The sequence below is a fragment of the Plecotus auritus genome (genome assembly GCF_963455305.1).
Source record: "Plecotus auritus genome assembly, chromosome: 7".
Lineage (NCBI taxonomy): Eukaryota > Metazoa > Chordata > Mammalia > Chiroptera > Vespertilionidae > Plecotus > Plecotus auritus.
In genome coordinates this window covers 121,866,154-121,883,495 of record NC_137774.1, presented here as the reverse complement: position 1 = coordinate 121,883,495, position 17,342 = coordinate 121,866,154, and the positions used below count along the sequence as shown (strand labels likewise).

Genomic DNA, 17,342 nt, shown 5'->3' with positions numbered 1-17,342 from the left:
AATATATTTCTTTAAATAATATTATCAGGTAGGATGGACTAGTTTTGTTCAAAAGAAAAAAAAATCTCCAAAGGATTCAAAACATTTTTTTGCTACTTACTGCAAATCTTAAATATATTGTTAAGCTCTTAAATCTTACTGAGATTTAAAGATTCTTTAAGTGCTTTAATTTCAAGCTATTTCAAAGTGAAATGGATAACTTGGAATTTTTTATTTAGGGTTTTAGAGAAAAATCCTGCCAAATATTGCTTTATTATAGAAAACACTTTTTTTCCCTACCATTTTAGTAGGATTCTCCCTTTCTTACTACCATATTCTCATTTTTCTCTTTCCCTCCCTCTCTCCTATCTCTATCTTTCTCTTTTCTACAATACATTTAACCTATATTTTCTCATAATTTTGGAGTTAGGGAAAATTTTATGGTAACGGAGTGCTTTACAAAATCTTTTACTAAAATAGATATATAAGAATTGATATAATTAAAATTTTAAATTAAGGCATGACTATAATTATAAAAAGAACAGCCCACATACTAGATGTTGTTCAAAAATTTATCTACAGCTATGTTAATAATTAGAATAATATGTATGTAGGTTAATATTTTGTTACTTTCAAATATACTTCAATGCTGATCTGGTATTTCAAAGTAGCAATGTAAAGTTTACTGAGGCCATCTGGAAAAATATATATGTGTAAATATAGATGCAATACATGCATATAGCTTTAATAAGTTATTCAAATTCAAATTCCTTCCAGTCAAATTTAAGAGTCTCCCTACTTGTTTTCCTTCAGGGCCCCTGATCAGTTACTTTAAGAGGTACTTTTATTAATTTTATCTATAATTATGGAAAAATATAATCTGTATTTCTATTTAGATAGATTTTGAATTTGTCTCATACATTGTCTTTAAACAACCTAAAATCCTACTGTTTATGGTGATCAATTTGATTAAAAATAGAAATCTTTTTAGTCTTCTAATAGCACAAGAAATTATTAAATATTTTAACACACAAATAAGTTCTACAAACTTTATAGACATATCACATTCATTTTATTTTAGCTGTGTTAATTAAAAGTAAACATTTTTTAAAGGGATTGCTTAGTACTCTTTCTTAAATAGATTCAAACCTGATTTAAAACTATAAGTCTAATTATAAGCTATCAAGCCTAATTTAAAATTTCTTCATGACAGAAAAATCAGAGTCCCTGATTTTCTATTTTCTTAGCTGAAAATGTCAATAAAAGTTCACTTCAAAAAGATCATAGTCAAAATCTAATTAAGAAGCTTTCCCTTAAAAGATGGAGCCCCCTCTCTTGTGGATTAGAAGGAAGAGCTTTATGCTGGGCTCGCTTTACACACACCTGCGTTGTACCTGTGGGTGGTCTGGACATATATTTGAACCTTAGCTTTTGGTGTTCTCATTTACACATTCCATGGCAATCAAATTGTATTTTATGTTCAAAATGATCATTCTTTTGCTAATGCATAAATACATATCCATTCTATGCAGTGTCTACAGTATCCCCTTTCCTTTTTGACCACCCCCATCCCACTTATTAGTTTGGTATTGCCCTTGTTTGATCATTTAAGGAAAGGAAGGGAAGAGAGAAAAAGAAGGAAAAAAAAAGAAAGAGCCATTTCACATAAGTAGATGTTAAAAAATTGTATAGTCTTCCCCACCTCCACACCTCCAAAGTTTATTTGAATTTAGTTAGATGTTTTACAGATTAATCAGGTCTTCCCAGAGGGATTAATCTTTCCTTGCTTTTTACCTGTTTAGAGAGTCTGTTTTCCTCTTCAATGTACTTCTGCTCTTTGGGTATTAATGTTCGTAAGCTGGCTTTCACCTATACATCAACATAATGTGTCTGTTATGGATTAATATAGTACAAATGTTTACAAGTTTTTCATGCAGTTCAATTTGCAATAGTTTCTAAAGTTTCAAAGGCCTGGCTGCTGTGCTCATAAAATATAAATGTATACAGTGGCACATGCATGCACATTGCTTACGCAGGCAGGCAGTGGCCGGAGTTCAGCCGTAGCAGCAGCCGCCAACTATAACAGAAAGTGTGGGTGTGCCAGGCAGTGGCAGAAGCGTATTCTCCAGGATACATCAAGGTTTAGAGAAAATGAGGAATGACAGAAATTCTCTACAAATCAGGAACAAAAGCTTTCATGAAACTGAACTCTTTAGCAGTACAAAAAAGCCAAAGTTAAGACTTACAGCATTAAAAATCACATCTATTTCAAGATAGATGACCCCCTTTGTTGGCCCTGTCAGCTGCTTGTTTTTCAAGACGTAGGCTTTCTGTTCACCATTTTGAATCTGCGGGAAAAGGACATGACAGCCGTCTGTCTCACGGTCTCCACTGAATACACTCCCTCGGTGACCTTTGACCCCCAGCTGCTGAAACTGACAGAGAACCCAAAACAACTGTGGCAATTCTGACAAGTACCTGTTCATTACCAGGATCAAGTCTGTCAGGAAAAATTAACTATCATGGGATTCAACATGGCCGTGAATTGAGTATGTTAAAATTTTTAGTGTTCTTATTACAGACCTTGGTTGAGAAATGACAGATATAGAGCTGACGGGGTTTTTTTTTCTCCTTGAGCAAAAGCAACACAGAGCAGTATGTCAGGTGCATAAAACTTACAGACAGCAATGGTATAGCAACTTTGCCCAGGAAGTCAGCACTTCGATCCCGATCTTCATCATAAACTGTCACTTCAAGAACTGAATGGATATCTTTAATGTTGCTGCATAATAAACATACATAAGTAAAAAAGACTTCATCAGTGGAGAACAAGAATAAAAATGCTTTTGAAAATTTAGATAGCTCCAGCTGACTTTGTGTGTATATGTTTTTATGTATGCTATTTGCATACACACATACACAAGGTAGTTTGGTATGTGATAGAATTTCCCACAATGCACCTTAGTAGACTACAATGATGGTCCTATTTGGAATTTTGAGCACCAACATAATTTCAAGTTATAATTCTTTAATGAAATATAATTTTCCACCTGGATGGTCACAGAATAAATTATTATAAAGACAACAACAAACCACCAATAAGTGGCACTGATATTTTTAGACTTTTATTTCTTCTCATTATTACAATAATTTCTATCTTCCTATTACTCTACATAAAATACCACCAGGTTTGATATTAGCAAGAGTCACAGTAAAGTTAATATAATTTTGTGTTTTTTTTTATTATAATAGGACACCTTTTTGTTTACAGCTCTCATGAAAACATTGAGTTATTTCTGTTGGGTTTATGGTAAAAATTAACTAACACAGAAAACAGAATGGAGAAAATGTAGCATTGATAGCCACTGTACCACCCTAGGATTTAGAAATTAAGTAGTGTTCCATTATGTTCCAAAGACAACATTTGTTAATAAACAACTGTGCAAGCTCTTCATATTTTTGTTTCTGGAAAAATAAGCTCCAATTGTTGACAGCATTTATTCTTTGATCAAACTGTTTACCAAGAAAACATGAATTAAGAGAAGACAAAAATGAATATATTCATTACTGAAAGACTGCAACCACATGTGAGAAAAGGCTTTATCAGGGCACAATCAATTAATGGCTTTGATAATAATCAAACCTATTCATTCAATTATGCATTCCAGAGAAAAACACTCTACACAACCTTCTTAGGAGTACAAGTCTCCTGAACAGGGCTTTCATCTTTTATAAAAATGAGGAATTCCTTAAAGATAAATTGGTCAGATAATTAAATTTGATTAGTTACTGGTTCTTAAGCAGAGACATTATAAGGCATGAGTAAGAAATTTAGCAATTTTTCAAATACAAAAAAACACACACCCTATGCTAGAAAACTTTTAAGAAGCACTTCTTTTGGAGTTTTCTTTTGTTCAGTTTAAAAGCCCAGTTTAGGAACAACAACAACAACAGAGAATTTAGGGGATACTATAGTGTAGCACTGGCAGCTTTCACAGTACATGATCAGAATGGCTTATAAACTTTTTGAAACAAAAGGAAAATTAACTCATAGGGTGTTTTGGCACCTAGACCAATACTTAATATTCTTATTGTGCTAAAATGCAACAAACCAAAACTAAAGCATCTGCCGAATTGGAGACGGGATTGTTTGCTGATTTGAGCAATGGAACAAATAGAGCTTTGTCCTCCTTGGTGTCAGTGCAATCCAGGAGAATTTCAATAGAAAGTATAAAAGGAAGAAGCAGTATGGCAATTCAGTTAAAGGGAGCAAAATCCTTAGTCAAATCATATGGAAAGCACAGTTTTAAAAAAATCTGTGAAAACAAAGAAAAATGGCAAACTCTTTCCTTAGGTTTCACTATCAGGACAGTGATGCAATTATGATATTCATTGTTGCTAGCAAAGGCAGCCCAGATGCATTGAGCTGTTAATCGGTTAAGAATAAATGCACACACAAAATCTCAAAAATAAATATCATCTGGCATTATTTTTGAAATGAGCTCAAGGCAATTACTACTTACAATGTGAAGACTTTGTTCCACTCAGGATTGAGATTTTTGTAGACAGTATGTGTTAGAAGCCTATCATTGTTCAGTTCCACTACACAAAATGGATCACTTTTACCTACAAGAGATTTGGGGGGAACATTTTTAGTATAAATAGCACCCACAGCTCAGAGTGTCATAATCATGACTACATCTCTTTTAAAATTTTTATATAGAAAACAAAAAGTAAAGTACAATTAAAAAAAAATTAAAACAACATCAAAATACAGTTAGTTGTAACTGGATGGTGTTAACCATTGTGACTCAATGAGATTTAGAACTAGAAAAAAAAAGCAAAAGAAAGCAAATTGTACAACTGATAATATTTCAATTTATAATTTTTTACAAAAATAATAATATAATGGTTAATTATGATGCATGTCCATCCCTATGTCAGTTTTTATTTAATTCTATAGCAACCACTTGAAAGGTTCAGGCCCTCTCTTTTTATCCATATATTTTTCAACTCATCTGACTAACTTGTAACTTGTAAAAGACATTCTAAACAAGTTGATTTTGGGAAAACTGTTATATTTCAGAATTATAACATTTTCATCTAAGTTAAGATTCTCTTCTAAAATATCTAAGGCATCACAAGAATGTAAATTAGACACCTCTGAGGCAGAAAAAATTTGGTTATTTAAAACTTAACCTCAACAACCAATCCACATTGTAAAGAGCAGTATTTTTTTTTTTTTTTTTTTTTTTTTTTTTTTTTTGTCCACTGAGAGTAAAGGATTTGGAAATTATCTGTTTACAGCAAGTCTGTTCTTCCATAGTCAAATATCGTCCATTCAGCAATTATATTATGTGATGTCCTCAATATTTTGTAATGTCACGAGCTGTATTATAAGAACCCATAAAGTCAGAGGCTCTATGGGGGCAGCATTAATGATATTACTGCAGCATGTAATTTGTTTGATACCTTATACAAATGACAATGAAATCAATATTTGGACAAAGCTGTCCAGAGGTCATAGTTTTTAAACTACAATATTGATTTAGACTACATAAGAGGTTAATGTGAATATTATTAACTTTAATGATAAAGAATAATTGTTTTAAATGAATTGTGAATTGTAGTCACAGTAGTTTACACTTTTGTGAAAGCTTAAATATCAGTGAAGATTTTCAATTAAATTTTAATAGGAAAGAATTCATTAGCTATCAGTGACAGATAAGCTATGTATTCCCACACAGCAAGTTATTTACTTTCCATGTTATAATTCTTAAAATGAGCCATACAAACTTTGAGTCACCTTTAATTTAATTTTATATTAAAAAAGAGATTTAGTATATGTGTGTTAGCTCAGTGGCCTCATATACCCCAGGATAATTGCATAATTTAGCATTACGGTAGACTTCTCAATTTTTGGTCTTGTGAATAATTTTCAATAAAGACTAGACGACTGAAAGTCTTCAAGGTCTGGTGCGAATTTTACCTGTGGTTTAGCATGTTATCTTTTTCTCCCACCTTCATTCCTTTTGCCCTACCTGCAACCATATTCACACACCATGGAGAATTGTATTAAAAAATAATATTTTAATAATTAAAACACATTGTAATAAGTTTTATTTGGCACATGAACAACTTTATTTTCTCTCATATACTTCATGTACAAGCATAAAAATTCCATTCAAACAGTTCTCAAAGCCTTTCTTATTCTTAAGGCTCATACTAGGTATCTTCTTTCCACCTAGCTTTGTGAGTACTAACTATAGTATAAACAAAAGAGCAGAGAATATAAACTACAACCTCAAATAGTTTATAAAAGTGTTGGAAGGGAAAAAAGTGTCGGAAGGTTAAAACATATCCACTATAACAATGAGAGAGAAAATTAAAGCCATGTTTATGATAGAATTCCTTGTCAAAAGAGTAACTACTTCACTTTAGACAAGACTTTAGTTAAATAATTAGCTTTGGAAGCACATACTTAAAAGACAAGTGTAATTCATACTCTTTCTTGGACCTCCTTTGAATTTTTTCTCATACATTAATGTTAATCTTAATTCAGTAAAAAAATATATATAAAAATAGCAATTTGGGGTATTTTGTTCCCCCATTTTCACTTGTTTTACTTCAATTACTCTTCTGGTTCATTTCACTCGGTTTTACTTGCCCTCAAGTGATCAACAATATGCAATAGATTCAATCAAAACTGTACCACCTCTCCAATAGCAAAACACAAGAACTAACTCCACAGACCAATATCTATGGAGAAAAAGGTACATTAAACATATACAAATAGAGGTTGAAAATCTTCATTTGATTTTTTTTCACATGAATTATATTCAGTTGTGTTCAACGTTTTCAATTCCTTCAGTTTACCCCATGGAAATTCTTTTAAATCACTACCTTCTTTGTTACTGTATCTTTATTTACTGACAAAAAGAGATCTGGAGTTAGTGATTGGCTAAAAGACCTTTTTAAAAATATATATATTTTATTGATTTTTTACAGAGAGGAAGGGAGAGGGATAGATAGTTAGAAACATCGATGAGAGAGAAACATCAATCAGCTGCCTCCTGCACACTCCCCACTGGGGATGTGCCTGCAACCAAGGTACATGCCCTTGACCAGAATCGAACCTGGGACCCTTCAGTCCGCAGGCTGATGCTCTATCCACTGAGCCAAACCGGTTAGGGCTAAATGATCTTAAAGAAACAAAATCTGTTCTTAATGTTTAACACTTCCCACATCTTGTTAAGAAACAAATATATTTATCTAACCCTATGCCCACAAGGCAGTGACTATTCACATTTTCTTAGTTGATTATTTCTCAAAACTATTCCTAGGGAAAACCAATATTAGTCATCTACCATCACATTACTTAACTCTCTGTCACTCTTTTCTATTGGAATAAAGGTGTTAAAGTAAGAGAGACCAAAATAATAGTTTGAGCACCTACTGACACCACTTCTCAGTCAGTTTGCTATTCTAATTTCCAGTGGCATGCTATCATTATCAAAAATATTGTCCTATCTGCACTTAGCTTATAACTTGAAATGGGTAAGCAATATAATTTTTAAGAGGCCATGTCAGTAGACACTCTTTTGAAATATAATGGTACTTACATCTTTTTAAGAGAGTCTTTGCCTAAGATAGACCAAATTCCTATTTAACATGGCTTTAATTTACACTGATTTTTCTCAATCTAAAGTCCATCATTCTTAAGGTGCATACAGTCTAATGAAAAACTGAACTCTGGTCAGTGACATGAACAATCCTGGAAAATTCTGCCATTTTACTCTTCTCAGAAACTTTATTTTCAAGTTTAATACCTTTGATGTCTTTCCAGAGCTTACAGGTTAAAATCCACATTGTATGGCATGGGAGGTAGCCTTTCAGCCTTATTTCCAATCTCAAGATCTTTATAGCCCCTCACTTGAGCTACACCACACTTTTCAAATCCTCAAACACTCCATGTACTTCCAAGAGCACCGGGCAAGGCAGTGAAGTTCAAAGTGAGAGGCCAGTGGTCTGGGGGGGAAAGGCCTAAATTTCAGAGGCTGAACAAACTGGGATTGAACATGATCCTGGGCCTGTCCCCTTATGTGAAAAGTAGTGACAGTAATGACTCTTTGCAGAGATAATACTTAGAATATAACTAGCAGAATGTCTGGCACATTAGCAGGGTATCAATAAATAAGAGCTGTAAGTAATTATCTTTTTAAGCAGAAATATTTAAAACATAAAAATGTGCCTTAAAGTACAAAGAATAATAGGGAATAACTCATATTTTGAGTTAAATCTATTCAAAAGAGTAAACATTTGTAAAATATTTTACAAAAAAAATAGCAAATAAAGAGCAATTATAATGCTATTATAATTGTAAACATTTACTGGGTTTTATATTATTATAAGCCCAATATTATGTTATGTTCATTTGCTTGAAGATTTTATGACTACTCCATGGGAAAGGAACTTTTACTATCCCCATTTTACACATGAGGAAACTGAGGCTGGGGGATTATGTAACGCACCAGGTCATAGGTTGTAAGTAGTGGAGCTGTTTTAAACCTGGGTCTATCTGACCTCCAAAGCCCTTGCTCTACCCCTATGGTCCATGTTTCCTACAATGAAATATATTTAAATGCAAGTCACTAGGCAAGATGTTTCCCAATAGCTATGTCATAACTTAGTAGTTAGTAGGCCATACACAGGAAGAACTGGCTAACATTTTTATCATAGATTCATTTATTCAACAAATACTTATTACTTATCATGTATCAGGCAGTGTTCTATGTGTTGAGGAGATATAAGTGCATAAAACAATTAAAAAGCAACAACCCTGGATTCATGAAGTTTACCTTTAGAAAGAAGAGAGATAATGAATAACATTTTAGAGTATATTATAAGATGATAAATACTATAGAGAAAAATAAAAATGGAAAGGATGATGAGAAGTGCTGGTATGTATGTGCAGTTTTTAAAGGGGCTTCCAAAGGTCTCATTGACAAAGTGACATGGGCAAAGGAATGAAGGAGGCAGAAGGGAGCCTTGGGTTACCTAGAGGAACAGGTCATGGAAAGTGACTGTGTCTGATGTTTCTAGGAATATCCAGGAAGCCAGTGTGACTGGAGGAATGGATTGTGACAGGGACAGCGATAGATGACATGGTCATAGAGGTCCGAGGAGGATGGCAGGCCTCTGTAGAATATGGCTATCACTCTAAGTGGAAGGGGAAGCTTTTGGAGGGCCCTAAGCTGATGCGTGACATGATCTGATGACTGCTATTTGGAGAATAGGTAGAGCGAGGGCAATGGAGGTGTTATGGAGAAGTGTTAGGAGGCTACTGCAATAATATGTGATGGGTAGTAGTTAGATTCTGGTTATATTTTAAAGGCAAAACTAACAGGATTTTCAAATGTCAATATTGAACAATCTATTATGCCTGATACTATTATTTGGAGATTTTAAAAAAAACACAATTCATTGACCTTAGCCAAACCGGTGTTTTTTTCCATGGTCAAGATGTATTTAACAAAGTACATAGACTGGATATCTAAAATCTGACAAAGAGGAAAAGTAGGCAATTTTACATTGCCTTCTATTTATCTCTTCCATATAAAAAGTTATCTTTTTACAGGTATCAGTAATGGATGCCAAGATTATGTCATTACACAGTGTGTTATTTTTGACCAATTTAGAAACTATCCTTTTGCCACTGCATGATTCAAAGGCAATAAAATTAACAGCAATTTCAACCAAAATAGTAGTAAACATACAATACTGAATTCTATAAACTTACTACTAAAAAGTATACACCACAGTTTTATTTTTAAAAAGTGGCTACACACAGTTAATGTGCTTATCTGGTTTGCTAAACGATGCTTTAAATGACTGGCTTTTCAGTTCCTAAATTTTGCAGCCCTGATTATGTGCCACTTAGACAAATGCAAACAATCACAGAAATACCAGTGATGGATTTAACCATTAATTATCTCCTTAATTATTCCTTCCTTTCATCCTTTTATCATTCCAGTTAGACCCTGAGCTATGCTGCATTGCTTGCTGATAGAGGGAGGTTGACTACAGGATGGAGTGTTGATGGCTACAAAGTGCATTGTACTCTGTAAAGCTCTAGAGCAGAGGTGGAAAACACTTTTGATGCCAGGGGCCATTTAGATATTTACAACATCATTTGCAGGCCATACAAAATTATCAACTTAAAAATTAGCCTGCTCTATTTGGTCAAACATTTGTTTCACTCACCCCTAATGCCTTGGGCAGGGCCAGGCCAGGCCAAACGATTTCATAGGCCTTATGCGGCCCGAGGGCTGGACGGTCCCCACCCCTGCTCTAGAGAGTGATACAATGCCTTGCTCTGTAATGTTTTTATTCAATGCAGTATGGCTAGGGGTGCAAAATAATTAAAGGCAGCACCCAAAATAGGTATTTTTTTTCTGATAATTTTTGGCTATTTAAAGAGCCTAAATGTATGGGAACACTGATTACATAATCTCTGTTTTCTTCTTACACATTCTTGTCATAAGACTAAAGCAGACTCATGAGTACCGACTGGATCTTCCTTAATGTCCACCATTCTAGCCCAAAAGTGCCTATTCCTGCCCTTTGTAGTACATGAAACTCGGGATTTTGGTTTGGATGCAAGATCAGAGATGCAACAGTGCTGGGTGAGGATGAGGGCAGTGGGGCTGATCTCAGGAAGTGCTATGACAGCTAGAACAGAATCTTAGCTTTCCTTGAGAACACGGCAATTTTCCATGTTAACAAATTTCTGGGAAGAAATAGGAATAGCTTGTAAAGCATTAATTACTTACTGAGTGTCTTCTCTTTATCCTACCCCAGAATTATAAGTATGATTAAGACATAGTCCAACCCTCAAGGCATGCACAATTTAGTGGGCACATACAAATACACAATTATAAAGCCGGGTTGTAAGCACTGTAATAAAGGTAAGTGAAGGGTTTAAGAGCAGCAACAAGAAGGAAGCGTCTCAGGCTCTAATACTAGAACAGGAAGGGGAAAGAAAGGGAAGACTTTTCCCCAATGGAGATGACTCTGGTGATCTGTGGTGATTACACATCCCTAGCACTAACAATTTTAGAAGTGAAAGACAATTATATAAAAACAAGATTAACAATTTATAATCAGGGATATTTAGCTTAAATCTGTGTGTCCTTTTAATTGGGTCACTGTAATTCAAATACACAAAGCTTTTTTTTTTCTTTAGATTTTTTTTATAGGTGAAAAACTCCCAAGGGAATTAAAATTGAAAGAGACTTTTTTTTTTACCCTAACTCATAAAACTAAATCTATAACAGATTTTAAAGCATATCCTCTATTATCTCAATTCTTCTGATGGTGAAAAGGCATTCCTACAATAAAAACAAATGTCAGAATTATCTCCAATGCGCATCCTTTCTGGCAAATTTCAAAACGGCCTTGAGGATTAAATGAGGTGCATGGACTGGCTAATTCTCTCTCACTGTTTAGCCCTTGATCTTTGAGGTCACAACACTGACATACTTATAAAGAACTGTGGGAAAGTCTGTACCAACCCTGCTTGATTGCTACCTGTTTTATGAGCAAGTGAATGACTTCAGTTTGTGCAAACTACTGGTTTGAACATTAAAGTCACTCAAAAGATACTGAATGATAGTCTTACTCCCAGAATAGAAAGTTAATCCTGATCCATCAGTGGTGGGCTTTGTCCAGGGTCATTTTGCTGCTGACAAGTAGCACAGTCTGCTGGAGGATGTGATGCATTATAAAAATGTGTGTGTGTAGGGTGGAGGAACCGAGTGACCACCGCTTTGTTGCCATGTCTCTGTAAACACAGAAGGCTTTGAGCAGCTTGGAAAGCAATTCATACCCATGGGGGCCTTTTATTTTGGGCCCACCTTGCACAAACTAAGCTCTGTGGTTTAATTTCCTTAGTTGCCAAGTTTGAAATAGCTATACTTTAATTTTTTAAAAATTATAATCAAGGTTGCCATCTGTCCTTTCTACAAACTGGAACTTCAACCATAACATGTACCAAAGTGATAGGTGAGGAAATTCCATAGGGTCCAGCAGAACAAAAAACAATGTATGTTGGAGACATCTTCCAATCCTCCCCTTATCCCAGGAGTGGGGGCTTTGACTTTAGCCCTTTTCACTCTCTGACCTATACATATTTTAAATGTCTGATTGGTAGAATTACATTAACTGATATTCTTCCCTAGGTTCCCAGTGGATCTGATTCAGAGACTGAATAATAATAACAGAGCTTCTTGCCCTAGCCAGTTTAGCTCAGTGGATAGAGTGTCAGCCTGCAGACTAAAAGGTCCCGGGTTCCACTGTGGTCAAGGGCACATGCCCAGGTTGCGGGCTCGACTCCCAGTAGGGGGCGTGCAGGAGGCAGCCGATCAATGATTCTCTCATTGATGTTTCTATCTCTCTCTCCTTCTCAATTCCTCTCTGAAATCAATAAAATATATATTTTAATAATAATAATAATAGAGCTTCTCTTTTCTCACTAAATCATGAGCAGGTTTCACTGTGGCAGGAAAATTGACCCCCTAGAGTTGAGGCTGTTGGCCCACTAGATCTAATCCATCTTTTTTCATATTGAAGATTTTGTAATGCCCTCCCTACTATCATGAAAGAAAATAAAACCATTCATATATGATTTCAATATTTTTTTAAAATATATTTTATTGATTTTTTACAGAGAGGAAGGGAGAGGGATAGAAAGTTAGAAACATCAATGAGAGAGAAACATTGATCAGCTGCCTCCTGCACACCCCATACTGGGGATGTGCCCGAAACCAAGGTACATGCCCTTGACCGGAATCGAACTCGGGACCCTTCAGTCTGCAGGTCGATGCTCTATCCACTGAGCCAAACTGGTCAGGGCTATGATTTCAAAATTTAATAGAATGCCTTAATGCTCTTATAAAGGAGGACAAAATAAAAAGTTGACTATAATAAAACTATATATTGATTTATTTAACAAGTGTTTATTGAGTGTCTACTATGTGACTGGCCACATGAACAAAAAAGGAAAAGTCTCTAGCCCTGGCCAGGTGGCTCAGCTGATTGTAGTGTCATCTCATGAACCAATAGGTTACAAGTTCAATCCCAGGTCAGGGTGGGTACAGGCGACAACCAACTAATGTTTCTCTCTCACATCAATGTTTTTCTCTCTCTCCCTTTCTCACTCTCTAAATATCAATTTTTTAAAAAAGGAAAGGTCTCTGGTTTCTTGGAATTTACTTGCAGTGGTGAGGGAAGAGAAAGAGAATAAATATTATAAGTAGATTATGTTGTATGTTAAAGAGTGATATAATTAATGCAAAACAGAAAAAATAGAACAGGATAAGGGGTTTGAAGAATGTTGAGGAGGGGCACAGTTTATGAACTTAATTAGGGTGGTTGGAGGCCTCAATAATAAAGGCCTCAATAATAAATTCATGACATGTTAACATCAGAGTGATCAAATATTATATAGCCTTTGAAAAATTCTATTGCACACTCATAAAAGAATGACAGTGAAAAAAAAAAGCAAAGAATATCTTAGTCTTATTATGAAAGTAGTTGTGACTTCATAGAACTTTGAAGAGTCTTGGGGATTGCCACACTTTGAGAACCATGACAAAGAGCAATGGAAATAAAGCTTCATGTAAATATGAGTTCATTTCCCCTGGAATCTAGAAAATAGCTGCAAAAGAATATTTATAGTATTGTGTGTAACTAGATGCATTCTTGAGTCTTAGAATATGTTTGGAAGCTTGAAATTTATGACAAAAGACTAAGAAATACAATGAAATAGATAAGAAACTTGAAAAGGAAGACTATGGAATCTATAAAACTGAGGAGAGACTATGAAGAAATTATGTCTAAGCTTTTAAGAGTCTAGATAAATTATGGTAAAATGTTTGAATACTTCATTTTCAATTAATATTTAATATAGAAATGATATTCAAGTATTTGTTCCAAGATTAGGAACACAAACATTGTTTGGTCTAAAATGATTATAAAAATATATTACAAGCTCCTTTGTCTTTACAAGCTCTTGTAGATACTTTAGGACCTACAGTAAATATATATTCAATTAGGTGCTCCACAGAAAAGTATGATGTTTCGCCCTAACGGGTTTGGCTCAGTGGATAGAGCGTCAGCCTGCGGACTGAAGGGTCCCAGGTTCGATTTCAGTCAAGGGCATGTACCTTGGTTGCGGGCACATCCCCAGTAGGGGGTGTGCAAGAGGCAGCTGATCGATGTTTCTCTCTCATCGATGTTTCTAACTCTCTATTCCTCTCCCTTCCTCTCTGTAAAAAAATCAATAAAATATATTTAAAAAAAAAAAGTATGATGTTTCAGATAATCTTCCCCATAAGTAATTAGCTGAAGAGATCTCTTACAGTGAAATAAAATTCTTTAAACTTAAAAAATTAAGTACTATCTCAAGTAATTAAATCTTTATATATTTTGGGGCAATAAAGCTGAAAATTGTCATCTGTCAAGCTTTGTCTTTAGAATGATATCTTTGTCATTTTGAACTCTCTTCTACATAATATGCACTTACTCAGGAGTTATTCCTCTTGGCACCTACTGCAAAAACTCAGATTCTGAGGGCCAGGAGAGCAGCCTTAGAAGCCAAGTTAAAAGGTCATCAAGGGTTTGAACCTCTCTGCAACCATGAGGTCATACAGGCTCTGCTTCAACAGTTCCAGTGATGAGAAAATAAACACCTCCACAGGAGTATTCTGATCTAGTTTTTGGCAATTATAACTTTTGAGAAGTGCTACTTTACATTGGGCACAAAACTATGCCTTTGTAGCTTTTATTTATCCTATGACTTTCCCACTGTAATAACTTTTAAGTTTAAATAAATTAATGGGTGTAAAGTGGGGCACAGCATCTGTTACTTAGTATCTGACTAATGGTCATTACCCACCCTCCTGTACTAGTTAGCGTGGATGCCTTGCTGAGCATATATTCTAACTACCTTCTAGCATCTTTTCATAACTAGAGAGGCCACAAAGGTCAACGTGATATTTCTAGGCTTTCTTGCAGCTGGGGTTGCAGATGTAACTTAGGTTGTACCCATCAGATATACCACTAAGATTGGACATTCGACTCAGTTAACTGGGCATGTGAAGTCTATTTTGTAGCTGCAGACAGAAAGCAGGAATAATGTAAACAGTTGTAATGGTGTCTTCCCAGCATGCTAATGTAAACAAGTTACTTAGCCTCTCCACATCTCAGTTTTCTAATTTGTAAAGTGGGAATAACAACAGTATCTAATTAGGTTGTTATGAGATTAATTGTGATAATTCTTTTACCAAGTTTGGGGTAGTGTCTGACATGTGATAAGGGCCCCCAATCATTGTGTTAATTAAATTAATTTGGGGTAGTGTCTGACATGTGATAAGGGTTCAACAAATGTTAGTTGTTGTTACTATTATTATTATCATTTTCCTTGAACTATTCTCAATAGAGTTGGCTTTAAACACTAAATATCTCAATCGAGAATATATTCTGGTTAGTTTGTCAATATCATTCTTAAAAGATGAAGAGCTTCCAAAACTAAATTCACACCACAGTGCATCTGATGAGTCCAGAAGAGCATAACATTATCATCGTTGCCTTTTTATTCAATGTAACAAAATTGATGCATGTGCAATTCACTCTCATGGAGTTTAAACTTAATTCTCCCTAGCCAGTTTGGCTCAGTGGATAAAGCGTCGGCCTGCAGACAGAAAGGTCCCAGGTTCGATTCCGGTCAAGGGCACATGCCGGGGTTGTGGGCTCAAACCCCAGTGTGGGGTGTGCAGGAGGCAGCCAATCATTGAGTCTCTCTCATCATTGATGTTTCTATCTCTCTCTCCCTCTCCCTTCCTCTCTGAAATCAATAAAAATAATATTCTTTAAAAAAATACCTTAATTCGAACCCTAAAATGTTTTCTATGTTTCCTACTGTTAAAACAAGACATCACTGTTTTGTACCCAGTTAAAACTTTGATTTGTGTTTTTGTTTGTTTGCTTGTTTATGTATAGTTGGTATACAATTTTATATTGGTTATATTAGTTTCAAGTGTACAATATAGTGATTTTTATACCTTAAAATGTGATCACTCCACTAATTCTAGTAATCATTTGTTACCATGTAAACTTGACACAATATTATTGACTATATTCATCTGTACTTTTTAATAATCATCTTGTTGATCTAAGCCTCTTTATTTTGGTCTGAATTAAACCTGTTATATAATTTTATGTATATAGATAGATATACAATACATATAATAGATTGGTCTTATATCAAATGAATTAACTATCCTCTCAGCAAGTTCAATAAAGAAGCAGCCAATTATCTCCTCAAAATCATTCGTAAATAGATTTAACAGGTTAGACCAAAGACATGGTCCTGTATTCCTGTGCTTGGCATCCCCACTGACATCAACCCTTTCATATAATCACTCTTTGGGCTTGACTGTTTATGTGTCTAACTATCCTATCTAATAAAAGAGTAATATGCAAATTGACCGTACCTCTGCTACACCCGCAAGCCACGCCCACCAGCCAATCAGGAATGAGTATGCAAATTAACCCAACCAAGATGGCTGCAGCCACAGAGAGAGCAGGAGGCTTGGGTTTCCCCGGCAATGGAGGAAGCCAAGCTTTCCGCCTGCCCTGGCTGGTTCAAGCCTCCGCTCAAGGCTACAAAGTTTCAATTATAGAAGATAAATAAATCCCAACAAAAATGGCAGCAGCCACGGAGCTGGAGAGAGCAGGAGGCTTGAGTTGCCCCCAGCGATAGAAGAAGCCAAGCTTCCCTGCCGCCCTGGCCTGCCTTGGCCTCTGCTCAAGGCTACAAAATTTCAATTATAGAAGATAAGTAAATCCCAACAAAAATGGCTGCAGCCACTGAGCAAGCAGGAGGCGTGGCTCTGCTCAAGGCTACAAAGTTTCAATTATAGAAGATAAATAAACCCCAGATACCAGGGCCTCCGCTTGGGTCACCAGGGGGTGTGGCCGGCCTGCAAACCACCACAGGCCCCTCACCCAGGCTGCCCCACACCCCAAGGGAACCCCCACCCTGATCCGGAACACCCTTCAGGGCAAACCAGCCAGCCCCCACCCATGCACCAGGCCTCTATCCTATCTAATAAAAGAATAATATGCAAATTGACCATCACTCCAACACACAAGATGGCTGCCCCCATGTGGACTCAAGATGGCCACCAAAAGATGGCCAGTAGGGGAGGGCAGTTGGGAGGGACCAGGCCTGCAGGGGAGAGCAGTTGGGGGGGACCAGGCCTGCAGGTGAGGGCAGTTAGGGGTGACCAGACCTGCAGGGA

The 17,342-nt window shown here is 35.7% G+C and overlaps 1 protein-coding gene across 14 annotated transcripts in view; it reads right to left on the bottom strand.

Moving 5' to 3' along the window:
* Positions 1-17,342, bottom strand: part of MCTP1 (multiple C2 and transmembrane domain containing 1) — a gene marked incomplete at its 3' end in the record, with an annotated part of 469,528 nt that overhangs the window by 163,258 nt on the left and 288,928 nt on the right. For 13 of the 14 annotated variants that reach the window (XM_080678379.1, XM_080678386.1, XM_080678388.1 and 10 more), the window contains 4 exons: positions 4,503-4,605; positions 2,659-2,761; positions 2,226-2,327; positions 1,774-1,848 (listed from right to left, as the gene is read on the bottom strand). The exons of the other annotated variant lie outside the window; for it this stretch is intronic. In XM_080678379.1, coding sequence (XP_080534505.1) covers positions 1,774-1,848; positions 2,226-2,327; positions 2,659-2,761; positions 4,503-4,605 — 383 coding nt within the window. The remainder of the gene's footprint in view (positions 1-1,773; positions 1,849-2,225; positions 2,328-2,658; positions 2,762-4,502; positions 4,606-17,342) is intronic. 14 annotated transcript variants of the gene reach the window in all.